At 39.4% G+C, this 16,578-nt stretch overlaps 1 protein-coding gene across 4 annotated transcripts in view; it reads left to right on the top strand.

The window, feature by feature from the left end:
• The window catches only part of LOC117056231 (sodium channel protein type 1 subunit alpha), a 94,028-nt gene that overhangs the window by 64,208 nt on the left and 13,242 nt on the right, over positions 1-16,578 (top strand). For 2 of the 4 annotated variants that reach the window (XM_033166414.1, XM_033166422.1), the window contains exons 11-21: positions 311-610; positions 1,859-2,206; positions 3,731-3,863; positions 5,813-6,051; positions 7,659-7,832; positions 8,578-8,934; positions 9,497-9,973; positions 10,578-10,692; positions 11,776-11,930; positions 12,560-12,733; positions 13,710-13,832. In XM_033166414.1, the coding sequence (XP_033022305.1) occupies positions 311-610; positions 1,859-2,206; positions 3,731-3,863; positions 5,813-6,051; positions 7,659-7,832; positions 8,578-8,934; positions 9,497-9,973; positions 10,578-10,692; positions 11,776-11,930; positions 12,560-12,733; positions 13,710-13,832 (2,595 nt within the window). Of the gene's footprint in view, positions 1-310; positions 611-1,858; positions 2,240-3,730; positions 3,864-5,812; positions 6,052-7,658; positions 7,833-8,577; positions 8,935-9,496; positions 9,974-10,577; positions 10,693-11,775; positions 11,931-12,559; positions 12,734-13,709; positions 13,833-16,578 lie in introns of all 4 variants that reach the window. The other 2 variants (XM_033166394.1, XM_033166404.1) reach the window with 1 other exon arrangement.

Here is a 16,578-nt window from a genome sequence, read left to right as displayed (position 1 = left end):
GGTCTGACCTTAACCTTAATTACAGTATTAGGGGGAGGGGGTTGTTAGCTGCCTTGGCACCTTCAGTTGAAAAGTCAAGGTACACATTTTCTAAAATAAAAGAAACACATAAATAAAATTTGGCGGAGGTGCCTGTAAGGAGGAGCATAAGGCACAAAAACAAATATGTATAAGGAAAAGAACCATTTTGATTTTATAAAAACAAATCTACACTTGGACTTTCCTTATGGACTTTCAAGTGTTTTAAGTTTAGAGACGCTGTTCTTTTCACGAGGCCAGCAAAAATAAAACCCCAAATGCTTTACGGCAGGCAGCGGTGACAGCAGCGGCGACGGCATCGGCTGAGTCGAAGGATCCCAGCGCAGGCGGCGGCGTAGGAGGGCTTTCTGAAAGTTCTTCTGAAGTGTCCAAGTTGAGTTCGAAGAGCGCCAAAGAGAGGAGAAACAGAAGGAAGAAAAGAAAACAAAGGGAACAATCTGGAGGAGAGGAAAAGGACGAAGATGAGTTTAATAGATCTGAATCAGAAGATAGCATCAGGAGAAAAGGTTGCCGGTTCTCTATTGAAGGGAATAGGCTAACACTAGAACGGAAACACTCTTCTCCCCACCAGGTATCTGAGTATTTCGTTTCTCCGTCTCTTAGTAGTAACCGTAGTACATTGCCTTCTGGTATTGCTAATCTAAGAACAACCTCTTTTGCATGGCAGACTGTTTATAATTAAATGCAGCATATAAATGTGGTATACCCAGTGCTTTTTTATATAATTTTTTTTTAGGGGCGCTCTCATTTTAACTCAAGAAAATCACCATTTACCATTTTATAGTCAGTCAGTCAGTTTTATTACGGCAAAAGCCAGCAGTCCAAAAAATCATAAATCCAAACAGAGAAAAATCGGCAACAACATCACCAGAGATAAAACAATTACACAAAGGAACTTCACAGTGTGTTATTCAATACAAGAGATTTACGCTTCTCAATAGCTAAAGTGCAGAATTTAGCCACATCATATGATACTAGACTTGAAGAATCCTCTAGAAGATATTTTTGTAAAATTTTGGGGAAGGATTCCAGATAGTGTTGTAAGGGTGTAAACTTTGTTAAAAGGGGTAAAATAAATCGAGTCCTCCACACCTGCACGCCTCCTGTCCCCCAAAAACAGTACTTCTGCCTTGTCAGGAGTCAACCTCAATCTGTTAGCTGCCATCCATCCTCCAACCGCCTCTAGGCACTCACACAGGACCTTCACTGGTTCTGATTTGAAAGAGAGGTAGAGCTGGGTATCATCCACAAAGTACAAAGAACATGCATTACCTCATATTACACAGCTGACAGCTCACAGTAACTTCCACGTTGGCATGAGGTTGTGTGCACTAACATCTTCCCGATTCCTCTGCTTGCTCTTGGTGTCCATTGCCATCGGAGGTGGTAACAACAAAACTGACCAATCACCATGCTAGAGTCCAACTCTTACTTCACACATTAAATGCTCGCTTCCATCTGAGACTCAGGAAACACTCTGACAGGAAATGAGGCCGCCATCGGGGATAGCAATGGAGGCTGACATTTCACTGAGCTAGAGAAGAAACTAAAAAAAAAATTAAAATTAAAATTTTTAGTTTCTTCTCCCGTTAGATTCACAAAATGTTTAGGGGTATGCATACCCCTGTGTCCCCCCAGAAAAAAGCACTGGGTCTACCAATTTAATATATAATAATGATAATAATAATATGGAACTCGACGTGGTGTTAGAGAATCAATGGGTAAAGGGAGGTGGGGGATCTGTACTTTGCTTATCCTTTTTCGGACCTCTGTAGATACTCTATAGCTAACTGCAGTTTTCTCCCGTGTTTCCCTGCAGTCTTTGCTGAGCATGCGTGGCTCCCTGTTTTCCCCAAGGCGCAACAGCAGAACGAGCCTTTTCAGCTTCAGAGGTAGAGCAAAGGATATTGGATCAGAGAATGACTTTGCTGATGATGAACACAGCACATTTGAAGATAATGATAGCAGAAGAGATTCCCTTTTTGTGCCGCGCAGACATGGTGAACGGCGCAACAGTAACATTAGTCAGGCCAGTAGGTCATCCAGGATGCTGGCAGTGTTTCCAGTGAATGGGAAGATGCACAGCACTGTGGATTGCAATGGGGTGGTTTCCTTGGTTGGTGGACCATCTGTTCCTACATCGCCTGTTGGACAGCTTCTGCCAGAGGTGATAATAGATAAACCAGCTACTGATGACAATGTAAGGAAGTTTTAAATAGTTCAGGCATGGTGGCCTTTTCTTAATGCACCAGCCAGTGTGTCTACAGAATGGAATCCCTTGGGAATGATCCTTGGTTGGTCAAGCTGTGAATGCTCCTGCATCTTGTAATACCTTTTATATATACTAACAAAATCAATTTAAAGCATAATATTTGCAAAACAAGCAGTGGAGAGAGAGAGAGAGAATTGTCTGGAGAATGTGCAAAATATATTGTTTTGTGTGTTTTATATTCAGAAAACCTTGCTGGATCCTACATTTATCTGGCTATTAATTAATTGTATCTGGCCAGGTCCAATAAAAAATTCATCTTACTCCACAACTAAGAGGAAGTTATAACTTTTGGTACCATATGGATTCTGACACTGCCTTGGTTGTACATAAATTTGATTACATTCTGTCTCGTGAACATCATTACAACATACAAACAACGTGGCTAGAAGTTCTGGTTCCCCAAACATTGGTAAAATCACTCCAAAATTTCACTTTTTATATTTAGCATTTTCATGCATCTTTCAACCCGATGCTCCATTTTTGGCTGACAAAGTAAATATGATATTCAATTACCACATTGATGCACACACTTTTGAAATTACAAATATATGTGCACATATCTGGTGTCACATATACACACACTATATTTTTCTAGCTATCTCAATAAAAATTATAGGACTTTTCTGTGCTGATTTGGAGAAGCATGACAATGCTGGATTTTTAATTTTAATTTTAACTTTTATTTTGATTTGGTTTGAATGAAAAGCTTGCTATCCATTTTAAATGCGGAAGATAAGCAAGTGACATGCCTTTTTTCTTTTTTCTTTCTCTCATTCTAATTTTTTATTTATAACCTGGGATTTATGCTGTAATCCTATGTGTGGGAAACGTTCACAAGTAAACGATTTTAGGGTTACAGCTGTTGACTGATTAATTCCAATTCATTTCTTCTCCCACCAACTGTTCTCTTTAAAAGAGAAGAGTAAAAGGTTCTTTTACATAGATCTTGCGCCTAGTATGTTGTGGGGGGGGGTATTTCCCCATTTGGCAAAGTCTAGCATGCTCTCCAAGGCTGAATTCCTGCTCATCTTTACTTGGAAGCAAATCCCATTGAAATCAATGCATAGGGGTTGAAACGTATGGGTAAGTGGGACTTTGCAATGCTAATGAACATAAGCAAGGCAGTTTAAAAAGCAACGGCAACCCATGGGATGTTCCCTGAGAGTCATCTGAGAAGTATAACAATGAAGTAACTGAGATGAGGACAGCATGTTTCTTACAAATACTTTAAAGAGATTTTTTTAATAAAAAAATACCAGGTTAATAATACAATAAGTAACTAAGATTTGGCATGAATAATTAAGCGTAACTCAAAAGCATGACGCATGTATGCCTTCAGACTTAGACATTCTTCATATAAGCTGCCGTGCTCAACCACCGCTTTCAGGGTGATCTTATATTTCACCCTCTCTTTTGCAGGCCACAACCACAGAGACGGAAATGAAAAAAAGAAGATCAAGTTCTTTTCACGTTTCCATGGACTTTTTGGAAGACCCTACTCTAAGAGAGAGAGCAATGAGTATAGCTAGCATAATCACAAACACCATGGAAGGTATATGCAGAGAAAGAGAGAGGGCGGGGGGAGGTTCCTTCAAATGTACTAAATGTGTTGCCCCAAACTACTCTGTAATGATTACCGCTCTGTGGATTGCCAGGGTTAATGCACAAGATTGTGGTAGGTTACACTAGGCTTTCTCAAATTCTCGACAGCCCAGCAGCAGAGATGTGAGAATAAATGTGTGCTGGAAGAACAGATTATGAAACTGGGGGAAGGGGAAAGAAGGAAGTCCCAATTTCTGGTGGAACTAGAAGTCAGAAAGTAAGCAACAGCAAAGGCGTCTCAGAGGAGGGTTTTTATAAAGGCAAGGGGTTGTGCACGTGGAATTGGAATTGTCACCTTTTTTAAACAGCTGGAGTTATAACTGCTTTAAAAAAGCAAGCCTATTGCAAGGAAGTGTACCTTATACCCTCCTGACAACCGCGGGATTCAGCATTGTGAGTGCAATTCAAGTTCCTAGTATTGACCTTTTAAGAATTCTAGGCACCTGTGATCCCCCACAGTAACTGAGGAATTCCATGTGGAAATAATAGTCCTTCTGGCTTAGGTTAAAGGTTTACCTAGTCCAGCATTCCATTTCCCATGGTGGCCGACCAGATGTCTCAGGGAAGCTCAAAAGCAAGGCATGAGACCAATAGCCATCTCTCTGCTGTTGTTCGACAGCAATTGACATTCAGTGGCATCATATTTTAGAACCTGTAGAGACCATTTTGCCATCATGACTAGCAGCGATTGATAAACTTATGCTTCACAAATTTGTCTGCTCTCCTTTTGAAGCCTTCTGACCTGGAGGCCATCGCTGAGTTTTGTGGTGGTGAACTGTGTTGAAGAAGTACTTCACCTGTCTTGAACCACCTGCTAGTCAGCATTATGATGACTTTGGCTTCTATTATTATGTGGGAAGGGTGGGGCTTCTCCATTCACGTTCTTAACTCCCTTTAGTGTGTCTCCCTTATCTGCCATTTATGTAAAAGCACCAAACACTGGCTATGTTCAGAAGACACACTAAGCCAAACCATGGCTTAGCATGAATGTGATAGCAATCCAGGAGTTGTGGTTGCTTTGCTTCTCCCCAGACTTTTTCGGTCACTGTGGCCCAGCAGATAAGCCAATTTTTGGCTTAGCTTGTTGTTTGACCTCAGGATCACAGTCCGGGTCTCTCCTACAATCTGCAGCTAAGTTTGTAGTCATAGTTAAGCGGGAGATAACTTAATCACGATCCTGGATTCAGATGAGACAGTAGACCCAACCTTGGTTTAGCTGTCATCCTGCCTCGAGATTAAAAAACAAACATTCAGGGAAGAGCACAGCAGGCATGAGCTCCCTCTGAGCAGCAAGTAATTTTTCTGTGGACACTATAAGCTGTATTCTGGCTTATTGTGATGTCAGGCCATTGTAACTTTCCATATAAGAGAGCCACTGATCATTTTGGTTATTCTTTTATTTACGTTTAGCAGCTCAACAATGCCGTTTTGAAATGTGCTTCTCCGTGTCCATGTCTCCATGTTTTAAGAAAAGTTCATTCATTGAGGACATGGAGCAGTGATATATACACTGCTGTTTTTCTAGAAAAAGAGGTGCTGGAGCTCACCATGAATGCCTGTCTTGTTATTTTATGACAGTGGCTCCCACCTGACTTCCAGTGAATTCCTGCTGGGGGGGAAGCCCTGGATATAGGTGTGTGTGTTGTGAATGCTTGACTAGGCTACTCTCTCTTTTTTAGACTTTCCAAGTTCCCAGACACCATTTTTGAGATCGTACATGACTCAGCCTTTCATCTTTTCTTTCTTTATCTCTGGACTCAGGTGGACCAGAGGAAGCAGAAACAATAGAACCACCTCTCTCTCTCTTTTTGGTTTTGTCTTAGCCATGTTTGAGATGGCATTTCCTGAATTAGGAACAGTCAACATGAAACAGTGTGGTTTTCTTTTTCTTTTCAACAGAACTTGAAGAGTCACGGCAGAAGTGCCCACCGTGTTGGTACAAGTTTGCAAACATTTTCTTGATCTGGGACTGCTGTCCATGTTGGTTGAAAGTAAAGCATTTTGTTAACATCGTGGTGATGGATCCATTTGTTGATCTTGCTATTACGATTTGCATTGTTTTAAATACCCTTTTCATGGCAATGGAACATTACCCAATGACAGATGAATTCAGTAATGTGCTTTCTGTTGGGAACCTGGTGAGTCACCCATTGGATATTGCACTAGATATTTAACTTTTGTTTGTTTATAAAGGCTAAGTTAAAAATTGCATTCCCCACCCCCACCCCTTTAATAAAGAAACTATTGGTGGTGAATGCTTGTATAGTTGTGTCTGCCAACAAAACATACAGGAGGTATCATTTTAAACTCTCATATCTTTGTCTTCATCACCCTTTAATATAAAGCAGTTATCTTCATTGTTCATTTTCAGTGTAGTGGTGTTCTGAATTATCTAAATTAAAAGAGTATATGGTGGAAATACAATTACATAGCAGGACTTTCAAAAGCAGCAACAATGGCTACCCCTAATCACACTCCCAAGATGGCGCCTCTGACCAGAATATATGAACAGAAAGATCTGTCTAGAATACTGCTTCTGAATTTAAAATTGCCTTCAAGATTAGGTGTCATAGCTAACTTAAGTCATACTCAGAGTGGAGCCACTGAAAGTTAGTATTGATTTCAATGAGTCTACCTGGAATATGACTTAGCTGGACTCAATCCTAGATGTTTAATAACGTGATGACTGAAATCCATTGATGCTGACCACTGCCTGTTTTTCTGTTTTAGCTATTCTTATGGGGAAATATGCGCAGTGTCTTCTGTTGCACTAGCACAATATTGCACTTGTGGCATTGGCACATTTGTCAATGATTGACTAAGCCACAGTTCTCTCAAGGATGGGGGATAAATTAAGTCTGGTCCTCACATTAATGTGAACCTACTTAATTTGCACTTCCTGAAACAATATGCAGACTGAAACTCATCCATCCTTTGAAAACCACACTTCTCTGAATTTTGAGATGCAGCTCTCCAGTGAAATAACATGTACAAAAATGTGTGTATTGTGGAAAGGGTGCATAAAAGGCATGTATTATTAGTGAAAAACCAAGTACAAAATGTATCTGTGTTGGAGGAGAAATGCATTGGAAATGTGACCTAAAATGCTGACAAAATTTTGAATACACACAAACACACATTGAATTTAAGATTGGAAAAATGAGAAAGTCAAATTGACAGATCTACCCAACTCTGGATGCTATATTCCAAATTTCTTCAGGGAACAAAGCAAGCAGCAAAAGGTTCACAGTCTAGATTTGGAAAGAAGCAAAATCAGACAGTTTGGCTCAGATTCAAACTTTGCACAGGCCCTACAGATTGAAGAGCTGACTGAGGAACACTAATGGTTGAAAGGCTGGATGTATGTTCTCCAAAAACAGGGAATCTAATGCCCAGAAAGGAAGGTGAGAGTTGGAAAGAGACAAGACAGCTCTGTCATTTTCAGGGCAACCATGGATTATTGTTCCAAAGTTGTTAGGTTTGAACAGTGGCTCAAAGTACAGATGACAGACATTGGAATGTCTTCCCTCAGGGACATTTGCCATGTGTAGTTGCCAATGTGCTGCTGTGTGTGCCCACATGCTGCTTTTAGAAAAATCAATAAAAGAACCCAGTATTAAAAGATGAATGAACAAAGGCCTCCAAAAGCATCTGTAGGCATGCTTCTTGTAGCCATGGTTATCTTGTGTATGTCAGTTGTAACTTTAAACTTTTCCAAATTCATATAGTTGTATTTCCCATTTAGGTTTTCACTGGAATCTTCACGGGAGAAATGTTTCTGAAACTAGTAGCCATGGATCCCTATTATTACTTCCAAGAAGGCTGGAACATTTTTGATGGGTTTATTGTCACCCTTAGTTTAGTTGAACTTGGCCTGGCAGATGTGGAAGGACTGTCAGTACTTCGGTCTTTCAGACTGGTAAATTGTTTCAACCAATATGTCTAGCCGATGTTATTGTTGAGTCATCTTACTTCCTTTTCTATGATTTTAGGAATTCTAAGAATCTAAAAATTAAAAATGCTGTAGAGCTATCTTAAATGGAAAACTTACATTATAAAAGACACAGTCCAGTAAAAGTTAGTCACTACTAAATCCCAGTGAAACCAATGATATGGCATGCATTTGCTCATTAAGTTCCATGAGTTTCAGTGAGCTGTAGGGCCAAGATTCAAGTCAGATATTTAAACAAGGGTGTTTAATCTGGACACTTTGATTCTGGAGAGAAATTTGCTGTGGGTTCCCTATCTGAAACCTCCTCTGGGTGTGGACTGGGACCCATTGCAGGTTTCTGTTGAAAATGGGCTCCTCCAGTAGATGTTTACCAATGGTCTGGATAAGAGCCCGCAACTTCAAAACAAAATTGGTTAGGTTAAGCACCCTTATTTAAACATGTGACTAACATCACATGTTGTTCGGCCTAAGGAAGTGTGCACAAGTTTTCAGGCTTTCAGTGCAATTCTAAGGAGAATTCATTTGAAATAAATTAGTTAAACAAGACTTAAATCTACATAATGTTTGAATCACGGTGTTACTAAAGCCCCATCAATTTCAGTGGAACTTAGTGGCACTTAACTTTTCCCGGAGTGGGCCACAAACTTTTTCACAAGTTTGTATTCACCCTTACAGACAGCATTTGTCAATTTACCTTTTTTTTCTTTTCCAGCTCCGGGTTTTCAAATTGGCAAAATCCTGGCCGACGCTAAATATGCTGATCAAAATTATCGGCAACTCTGTGGGAGCTTTGGGAAATCTGACCTTGGTCCTGGCCATCATTGTCTTCATTTTTGCCGTGGTGGGCATGCAGCTGTTCGGCAAAAGCTACAAGGAATGTGTGTGCAAGATTGCAAAGGACTGTGAGCTTCCGCGCTGGCACATGAACGACTTTTTCCACTCTTTCTTGATCGTGTTCCGAGTCCTTTGCGGAGAATGGATAGAAACCATGTGGGACTGTATGGAAGTTGCAGGTCAAGCCATGTGCCTTACAGTATTCATGATGGTTATGGTGATTGGAAATTTAGTGGTATGTAACTTTTTCAAAAAATATTCTAGATTTATACTGAGTCTAGCAAATAGCCTGGACTGTTTCATCAAAGCTCTTAAAACACATTCATTTACAGGGGAGGCTTTTCAGATAATCAGTGAACAAAGTGATCAAAGTTTCATATTCATTTTAACACTAGAAGCGATTGGCAAGCGAAATCATATTTACCAGCTTACAAAAAAAATATGTTTTTCTAGCATCCACTCTTCCCTTGCTTTATACGCTTTTGTCCCAATATAAAACCTTGCAATGACCTTGAGTAGGAATTGGCAAACAGTATCATGTCAAGCAGTGCAGACAGGAGAGGAGGAGAGCAGTGAATAGATTTGCTAGTAGGCAGTTTTGTTGGGAGAGATGTCAGCCCTTAATCTCCTTCATAGTTGCCTACAATATGCATGAATCCCTTCTGAATCTACAATACTGGGTTTATGTACCGGGCTGCAGGCCTTTATCTCAAACATGTTGTTCCAGGGCAATACACTAACTGAGCAAAAATTGGGATCTTTTTCTCTCTCTCCCTCCCTCCCTCCCTTTTGTTTAGGTACTGAATCTATTTTTGGCATTGCTGCTGAGCTCATTTAGTGCAGACAACCTTGCTGCCACAGATGATGACAACGAAATGAACAATCTCCAGATTGCTGTGGCAAGAATAGATAAAGGAGTAGACTACATGAAAAGAAAAATCCGAGAATACATCCAAAAGTCCTTTGTTAAAAAGCAAAAAGCTTTGGACGAAATCAAGCCCCTTGAGGAGCTAAATAAGAACAGCTGCATTTCTAACCATACTATTGAAATTGGTAAAGATCTGGATTATCTTAGGGATGTGAATGGAACCACAAGCGGCATAGGGACAGGGAGCAGTGTGGAAAAATACATCATTGATGAAAGTGATTACATGTCATTCATAAATAACCCAAGCCTGACTGTGACTGTGCCAATAGCTCTTGGAGAATCTGATTTTGAAAATTTAAATACAGAGGAGTTCAGCAGTGAATCAGATTTGGAAGAAAGCAAAGAGGTGAACCTTTAAATACTGTTAATCTACTTGATCTAGTAATAATAATAACGATCTATTTCTGTATTGCTTTTTAGGATTTAGCCAGTGTCAAATTAGAGGATTTTTATTATTATTTCATATAATTTATATCCTACTTGGTTGCTTAAAAAAAAAACCTCCTTAAAGCCCTTCAAATGTAACAAAGACCCTCCATAATGACTTTTTCTCATGTATTGACATTGCTGCTGTAAATTGAATCACATGGTTTCAGTCCAATCACAAGTTGTGTTGTTTGTGCAATTTAAAAGCCTGCCGTTCAATTCTTGATCCAAGGGCAACTTTCATACAAATGACAATATATAAAACATTTGATAAAAGTTACCAGAAACACTAGATACAGGTAGGTAGCCATGTTGGTCTGCTGTAGTCGAAACAAATTTTTTTAAAAAAATCCTTCAAGTTTGTTATTGATATGAGCTTTTGTGTGCATGCACACTTCTTCAGATATTAAACACAAATAAGCACTAATGAACTGTGAGCAGTCATGCAAGGGGTTTTGCAGACCCGAGTGTCCTCTTGTATCAATGTTGTTGTTTTTCTCCACCTTTATTTTTTTCTTTAACAGAAGCTAAATTCTAGCTCATCCGAAGGAAGCACTGTTGATATTGGACTTCCTGCCGAAGAACAACCAGAAGTAGAACCCGAGGAAGCAGCTGAACCTGAAGCTTGCTTTACAGAAGGTCAATATTCAGATTCTAAAATGTTTGTGTGGCTTCTGGTTAGCTTACTTGCTAGGAGAGATGAGCTGTGATGGAATGTGAGCCATCTGTGGGGTAGCTAATGCTTTTTTTGGTTCAAGACAACATTCTCTCTTGGCCAACCATCCTAGGCAGGGGATAGGGGGGCACATATTCCTGTGGTGTGTCCACAGGACATAGTCACAGACAGGCAGACATTTATATAAGCACCCACCCACCCACACAAATTCAGCTGATGCATGCAATGGCGCAAAATTGTTAGGTGTGCAAAATTTCAACACAAGTGCTGCCTCAATACAACTGCACACTTTTGTTGCTGGGCTCTGCTGAAAATGGCTTCTCCATGCAAACCAGGAAGTGGCCTCTCCAGACAATGGAACAGCTCTTCTTTTCTTATTTCTGCAGCTGCAATCTCCTAGGTGATACAGACACTATTAGACTCAGTTGAATGTGCATGTGTACTCTGCCCATTTCTCTCCTTCCCACCCCACTCCCTCCACATGGTCCCAGGTGCTGGCAACCCACACTATGTCACTAGATGTACGTAGATCATCTGGGGAGATGGTTAACATTTGCTGATGCCACCACAATCATGGGATCCTACTCCCCCCCCCAAAAAAAAACATTGCCTATGAGGCTAGCCCCTGCCCCCATATGGAGGGGGTTAGCCACCCTTGTTCTACAGGAAATTAATATTCTTGCAGAAAGACCACAGCTTAATACAGTGGTACCTTGGTTTACAAACTTAATCCGTTCCGGAAGTCTGTTCTTAAACCAAAGCATTCTTAAACTAAGGCGTGCTTTCCTATAGCAGTGGGGGACTCAATTTACAAATGGAACACCCTCAACAAGGAGCAAAGGATGTTCTGCTTCCAAGGCAAAGTTCACAAACCAAAACACCTATTTCCAGGTTTGCAGCGTTCTTAATCCAAGTTGTTCATTAACTAAGTTTTTCTTAAACCAAGGTACCACTGTAATTCAAATGTCACAGTGAGATATGTGAAAGCAATTAATATGGGGAGGGTTTTCCTTCTGTCTCCTCAAAAATGTAATTTATTGTTTCAGGTTGTGTGAGAAGGTTCAAGTGCTGTGATGTTAGTGTAGAAGCCGGCAGAGGAAAACAATGGTGGAATCTTAGAAAAACCTGTTTCCGAATTGTTGAGCACAACTGGTTTGAAACCTTCATTGTCTTTATGATTCTTCTTAGCAGTGGTGCGCTGGTAAGTGAAAACAGAAGAGACGTTAAAAATAAATGTTACTTTTAAAAACTTTTTTTTTTTTGCATAGCAGGTGCACTACATCACATTTTCTCTTTTAAAATTATGGAAACCGAATGATAATTTCACTTGTTGCTAGTTGTCTCTAGCACCCATGAAATACCTAATACAAGTGACCAATTCACTTTTGATGAAGACGAGACACAGAGAGAAAATATGTTACCTAATGGAAGTACAGGGCAAGTAGGAAATAAGTTGTATTATTTAGACTTTCTGCAGCTCACCCATTCATTGGTGTATGGTATTTTTGTGTTTTTATAAAGTAGGGAGGGGGAACAACTTCAGAGATGTCTTGCAGATGGACTATTAAATATTATGAGAATTCCAAGATGGCCAAAAAAATTGTACCGTGCTGCTTCTTTATATGAGGAAATCATTTGTGTTACAGAAATAGCAAGGATGGCGGGCGTGTATTACGTTATCGCTTATACCAGAGCTGGAAGAGCATCTCTAAAAGGGTTGCAAAAATGCTTTTTAAATTCAAAACTAGGAGCAAAGTGAAAAGCAAGGCTATCTTCCAGTCCTTCTACCATAATAAACATTAACACTAAACATTTGGGAACAATTTGCAGGCCTTTGAAGACATATACATTGAACAGAGGAAGACAATAAAGATCATTCTAGAATACGCTGACAAGGTCTTCACCTACATCTTCATTCTCGAGATGCTTCTGAAGTGGGTAGCATATGGATATCAAACATACTTCACTAATGCCTGGTGCTGGCTGGATTTCCTGATTGTTGATGTACGTACCCTAAGTGTTATACACACACACACATATAGTTTAATACTGTTGAATATTTTCTCATTTTTCATACAGCGCATGCCAGATCCCTTTTTAAAGGCCTATTCCAGTATAATGCAAGCATGTGCAAGAGAGTATTCAATATGTCCATCATCAGAAAAAGGGATCCCACTACATATTACCATAAAAGATAAGCACATAACCCATTTTCATACATTTCCACATGGTGGAAGAACAATCACTCTGTCTAATATTGCCTTGAAACAGGCCATTAGCAAGCAGTGTATTGCTTTAAAACCGGTCCTAAATATCTGGAGGCCACTACACTGGTTATCCCTATTCTACAGCAACACTTGGTACTGACAACTGCCATCAGTTATTAGGAATACAAATCGTGACATCTGGAATGCCCTTTTGCATTTTTTTTTTAAAAACCATTAAAATCTTGCATCATGAGAGAATGCAAATTAAATCTCAAAGAGAACAACATTTAAATTATATATTCACTTAAGAATATATATGCATTGTGAAAAGTCAGACCAAACCTTTTGAAAAATGGATAATTCTCTCCTCTCTTGCATATTTTACTGCAGAGAATGATTTTCCAGGCTTTAACAATGAAATCATGTTGCTGTATGCACCTCAGTGGTCCTCCCAAAATAGCCAAAGTGTGTGTTTTTACCCCTTGCTGTATTGAAATATTAGTTCTTAGCTGTACTGGGCCATGTTACACATTTCCAGAGTCAGTTGAGTAACCTATTTTGACCACTGCAACCCATTCACCCAACCTTCATACGGTGAGCTAATGTATGAAACTAAAGATCCCAAGCTGGCACATGATCTACTGGATGATGTGCTTTTGAGCGCTTATAGTCCTGTGATTCCTTCAAACTCCACAGTCCTGAATCTACAAAGCCTTATAGCACAATATGATGCAAAGTGGCAATTTTTCTTTTTCTTAATTTTTTTTAAACAGGTATCATTGGTTAGCTTAACAGCAAATGCATTGGGTTACTCAGAACTTGGAGCCATCAAATCCCTTAGGACACTGAGAGCTCTGAGACCTTTACGGGCCTTGTCAAGATTTGAAGGGATGAGGGTAAGATGAAATGAGAGAAAAGTCTGCCAGACATAAAAAACGCATGCCTAAATGTAAGGAATGTTCTGTGCATGCCTTTGTGAGGAATGACAAAACCATGCAGAAATGCTGCCCTTTCATTCTATTGCATATTTATCGGTAATAGATAAGCAGAAAGCTTCATTAGCAAACCTTAACCCTTTATTCAGTACCACGCATAAGCTGTGAGCATTTATATTACTTTACTTTCTAGCCAATTTGAGGAGTTTGTCAGATTTGCTAATAGTGATTTGAAAGGTGAGTTGATGCTGTTTCATTTTGTTTCTGATAAATTAAATATTTTTTTACTTCATTATCTGGTTTACACAGCTTGTTAAAAGGGTGTGCTGCTTTCGTAAATTCGGATCTGTAAGCTCTCGTGCTAGTTAAATTAACGGAGAATTAATTTATTCCCACTGAAATTAATGGCTTCAGTTTAGAATTTCATTCAGTAGGTAAAATTTGATTACAATCAGGTCTCCATATAGGTCTGTCCCTCTCTCTTTCCCTCTCTCAGTTTTTGACAATGAACTACTTAAACCTAGTGGCTTACAAGGACAACTACTAATCATACCATGTAGACAACTCAGTAAGATTTACCGGTAATTTTTTTTATGGTCTCACTGATTGGACTAAACCTTCTTACGTGACTAATTTAACCAGACAACTCAACGGATTATTTTTCTTTCTTTTTCACAATAGCTAATAATTTCCAAAACAGTTAAAGTAATTCCAGCAACCCCCAGCATTATCTACACAAACCATGCAGTGTTATATGTTTTCTTTCTGGGGTAAGTCAGGACCACTGCTTAATATCTTTCTTGGAAAAGTTCCTTGCCGCACTATACCCCTGTTTTCTTCCGTTCCCTAAAGTTACTGGGTGAATTTGTGCCTGTATTGAAGTCACCAGCAAAACTCCAAAGACTTCCATTAAAAACATTCATTTACACGCTCTATACAACCTGATCAAAACTGCATGTTGTTCAAACCTGTTATTTTTAGAGAATGCTTTTTTTTTGCCACTTCATGGAAACATAAGAGGAAACAGCTTTTGAATAATGATAAAAGAAAACCTTTCTAGTGAGATGGGCAGCCGATAACATAACATGCTGTCTAATTAGTGCTGAGATGTAAAAGCCACATCAGTACCAGGACACAAAATTCTGAATACTGGAGCTCAGTTCCTCAAATTGTATCCATCAGGTTGCATATATTTTCTTCAAAATTTCTAAGAAGAAATATTGTAAATTGAAACTGACTCGATACATGAATTTCAGGTGCATCTAACCACCCCTTAATTTCAACAAATCCCTTTAAACAAGAAATTCATGAATTGAGAAGTCAGCAGTGGAATAGGGTAAGAGCTGGTCAATTGCTGTAGTGTTCACGAACATTCATTCAGTTTTTTAACTGATTGTTTGGTTTATCCATGTTCATACTTCTTTTTATTTACTATTCATGAACATTCTTGCAAATATGTTTTTGTTGGCACAAATGTTTGGGGAACTGTTGTACTCATTCCTAAGTAATCTACAAGAATAGCAATGCTGCTAAATGTTCATGTAATACGAGTACCAAGAATATGGCGACCTGAAAAATAAATAAATTTCAAAACACATCTGGTTCATATGAATAAGGAATATGATTATACTAGGTTTCATTTTTTCCATTCACAACCTCCATTGCGACTTTTCTCTTTAATGATATTTAAAAGGAACCAAGGAGTCGTGTACACAACAGTGTCAATTTTTCACAATTTCCTGTGCATTTTCTCCCACTTAAAGGGTGTCTCTCATTGAGCCAAAGAACAAAATAAGCAACATATGGCTGATAATTCAGTCAATTATAAACAGATTAAATGGATTAAGGGCACAAACAACTTGAACAGTAAACATTATCTGTCCAAAGCACTTGGCCCAAATTTAGAAAGAGCGCTATACATTCACAGAAATCAGTGTGTCTGTTAATGAATGATTCGTGAACAGGAAAAAACAACAACTCCCAGACATAAAACCTGACCAGCTCTCAAAGGAGTCACTGAATTTTTGAGACAGTTTTCATTTCAGCAACTTCATTTTGTGGGGACATGGCAAAGGCAGGATTGGGTTGATGGCAGAGAAATGATGAATGAAAATCATTAATGCCTCCTTGCTTTCTTCCATGATAACTGCAGCACTAAACTAGTGCCAATGCAGTGCTTCCATATAGAGACAGAATATTGGAAGCAATTAATTCAGACATTGCAAATGAGTCGTTGGCAACAGGTTTTCTTTTTAGTCTATTGGCTGTTCTGCAGAAAGTGTACATCTGGATTAAAGGTGGGGGGGGGGAGAGAAAAACATATGAGCAGGTATTTTGATGCTATGTTGAAGAAACCTGCATGTATGATCTGTAGAGGGGTTCTTCGGAAGTCAAACGGAATCCGTTCCGGAAGTCCGTTTGACTTCTAAAAACGTTCAGAAACCAAGGTGCGGCTTCCGATTGGTTGCATTCCTCCAGCTAATCGGAAGCCACGGAAGTCACGTCGGACGTTTGGCTTCCAAAGAACATTTGCAAACCGGAATACTCACTTCCGGGTTTGGGAGCCAAAACGTTCGACTCGCAAGGCATTCGGGATCCAAGGTACGACTGTACTGATCTCACAATAAACAGCTGTCTTGAAGCACCCTGGGCCCCAATAGCATGCTTCACAAAATTTGTTATAATATCTTTATATGTTTGGCATTGC

Source organism: Lacerta agilis, chromosome 1 (genome assembly GCF_009819535.1).
Source record: "Lacerta agilis isolate rLacAgi1 chromosome 1, rLacAgi1.pri, whole genome shotgun sequence".
Classification (NCBI taxonomy): domain Eukaryota; kingdom Metazoa; phylum Chordata; class Lepidosauria; order Squamata; family Lacertidae; genus Lacerta; species Lacerta agilis.
This window is presented reverse-complemented; position numbering and strand designations above follow the sequence as displayed.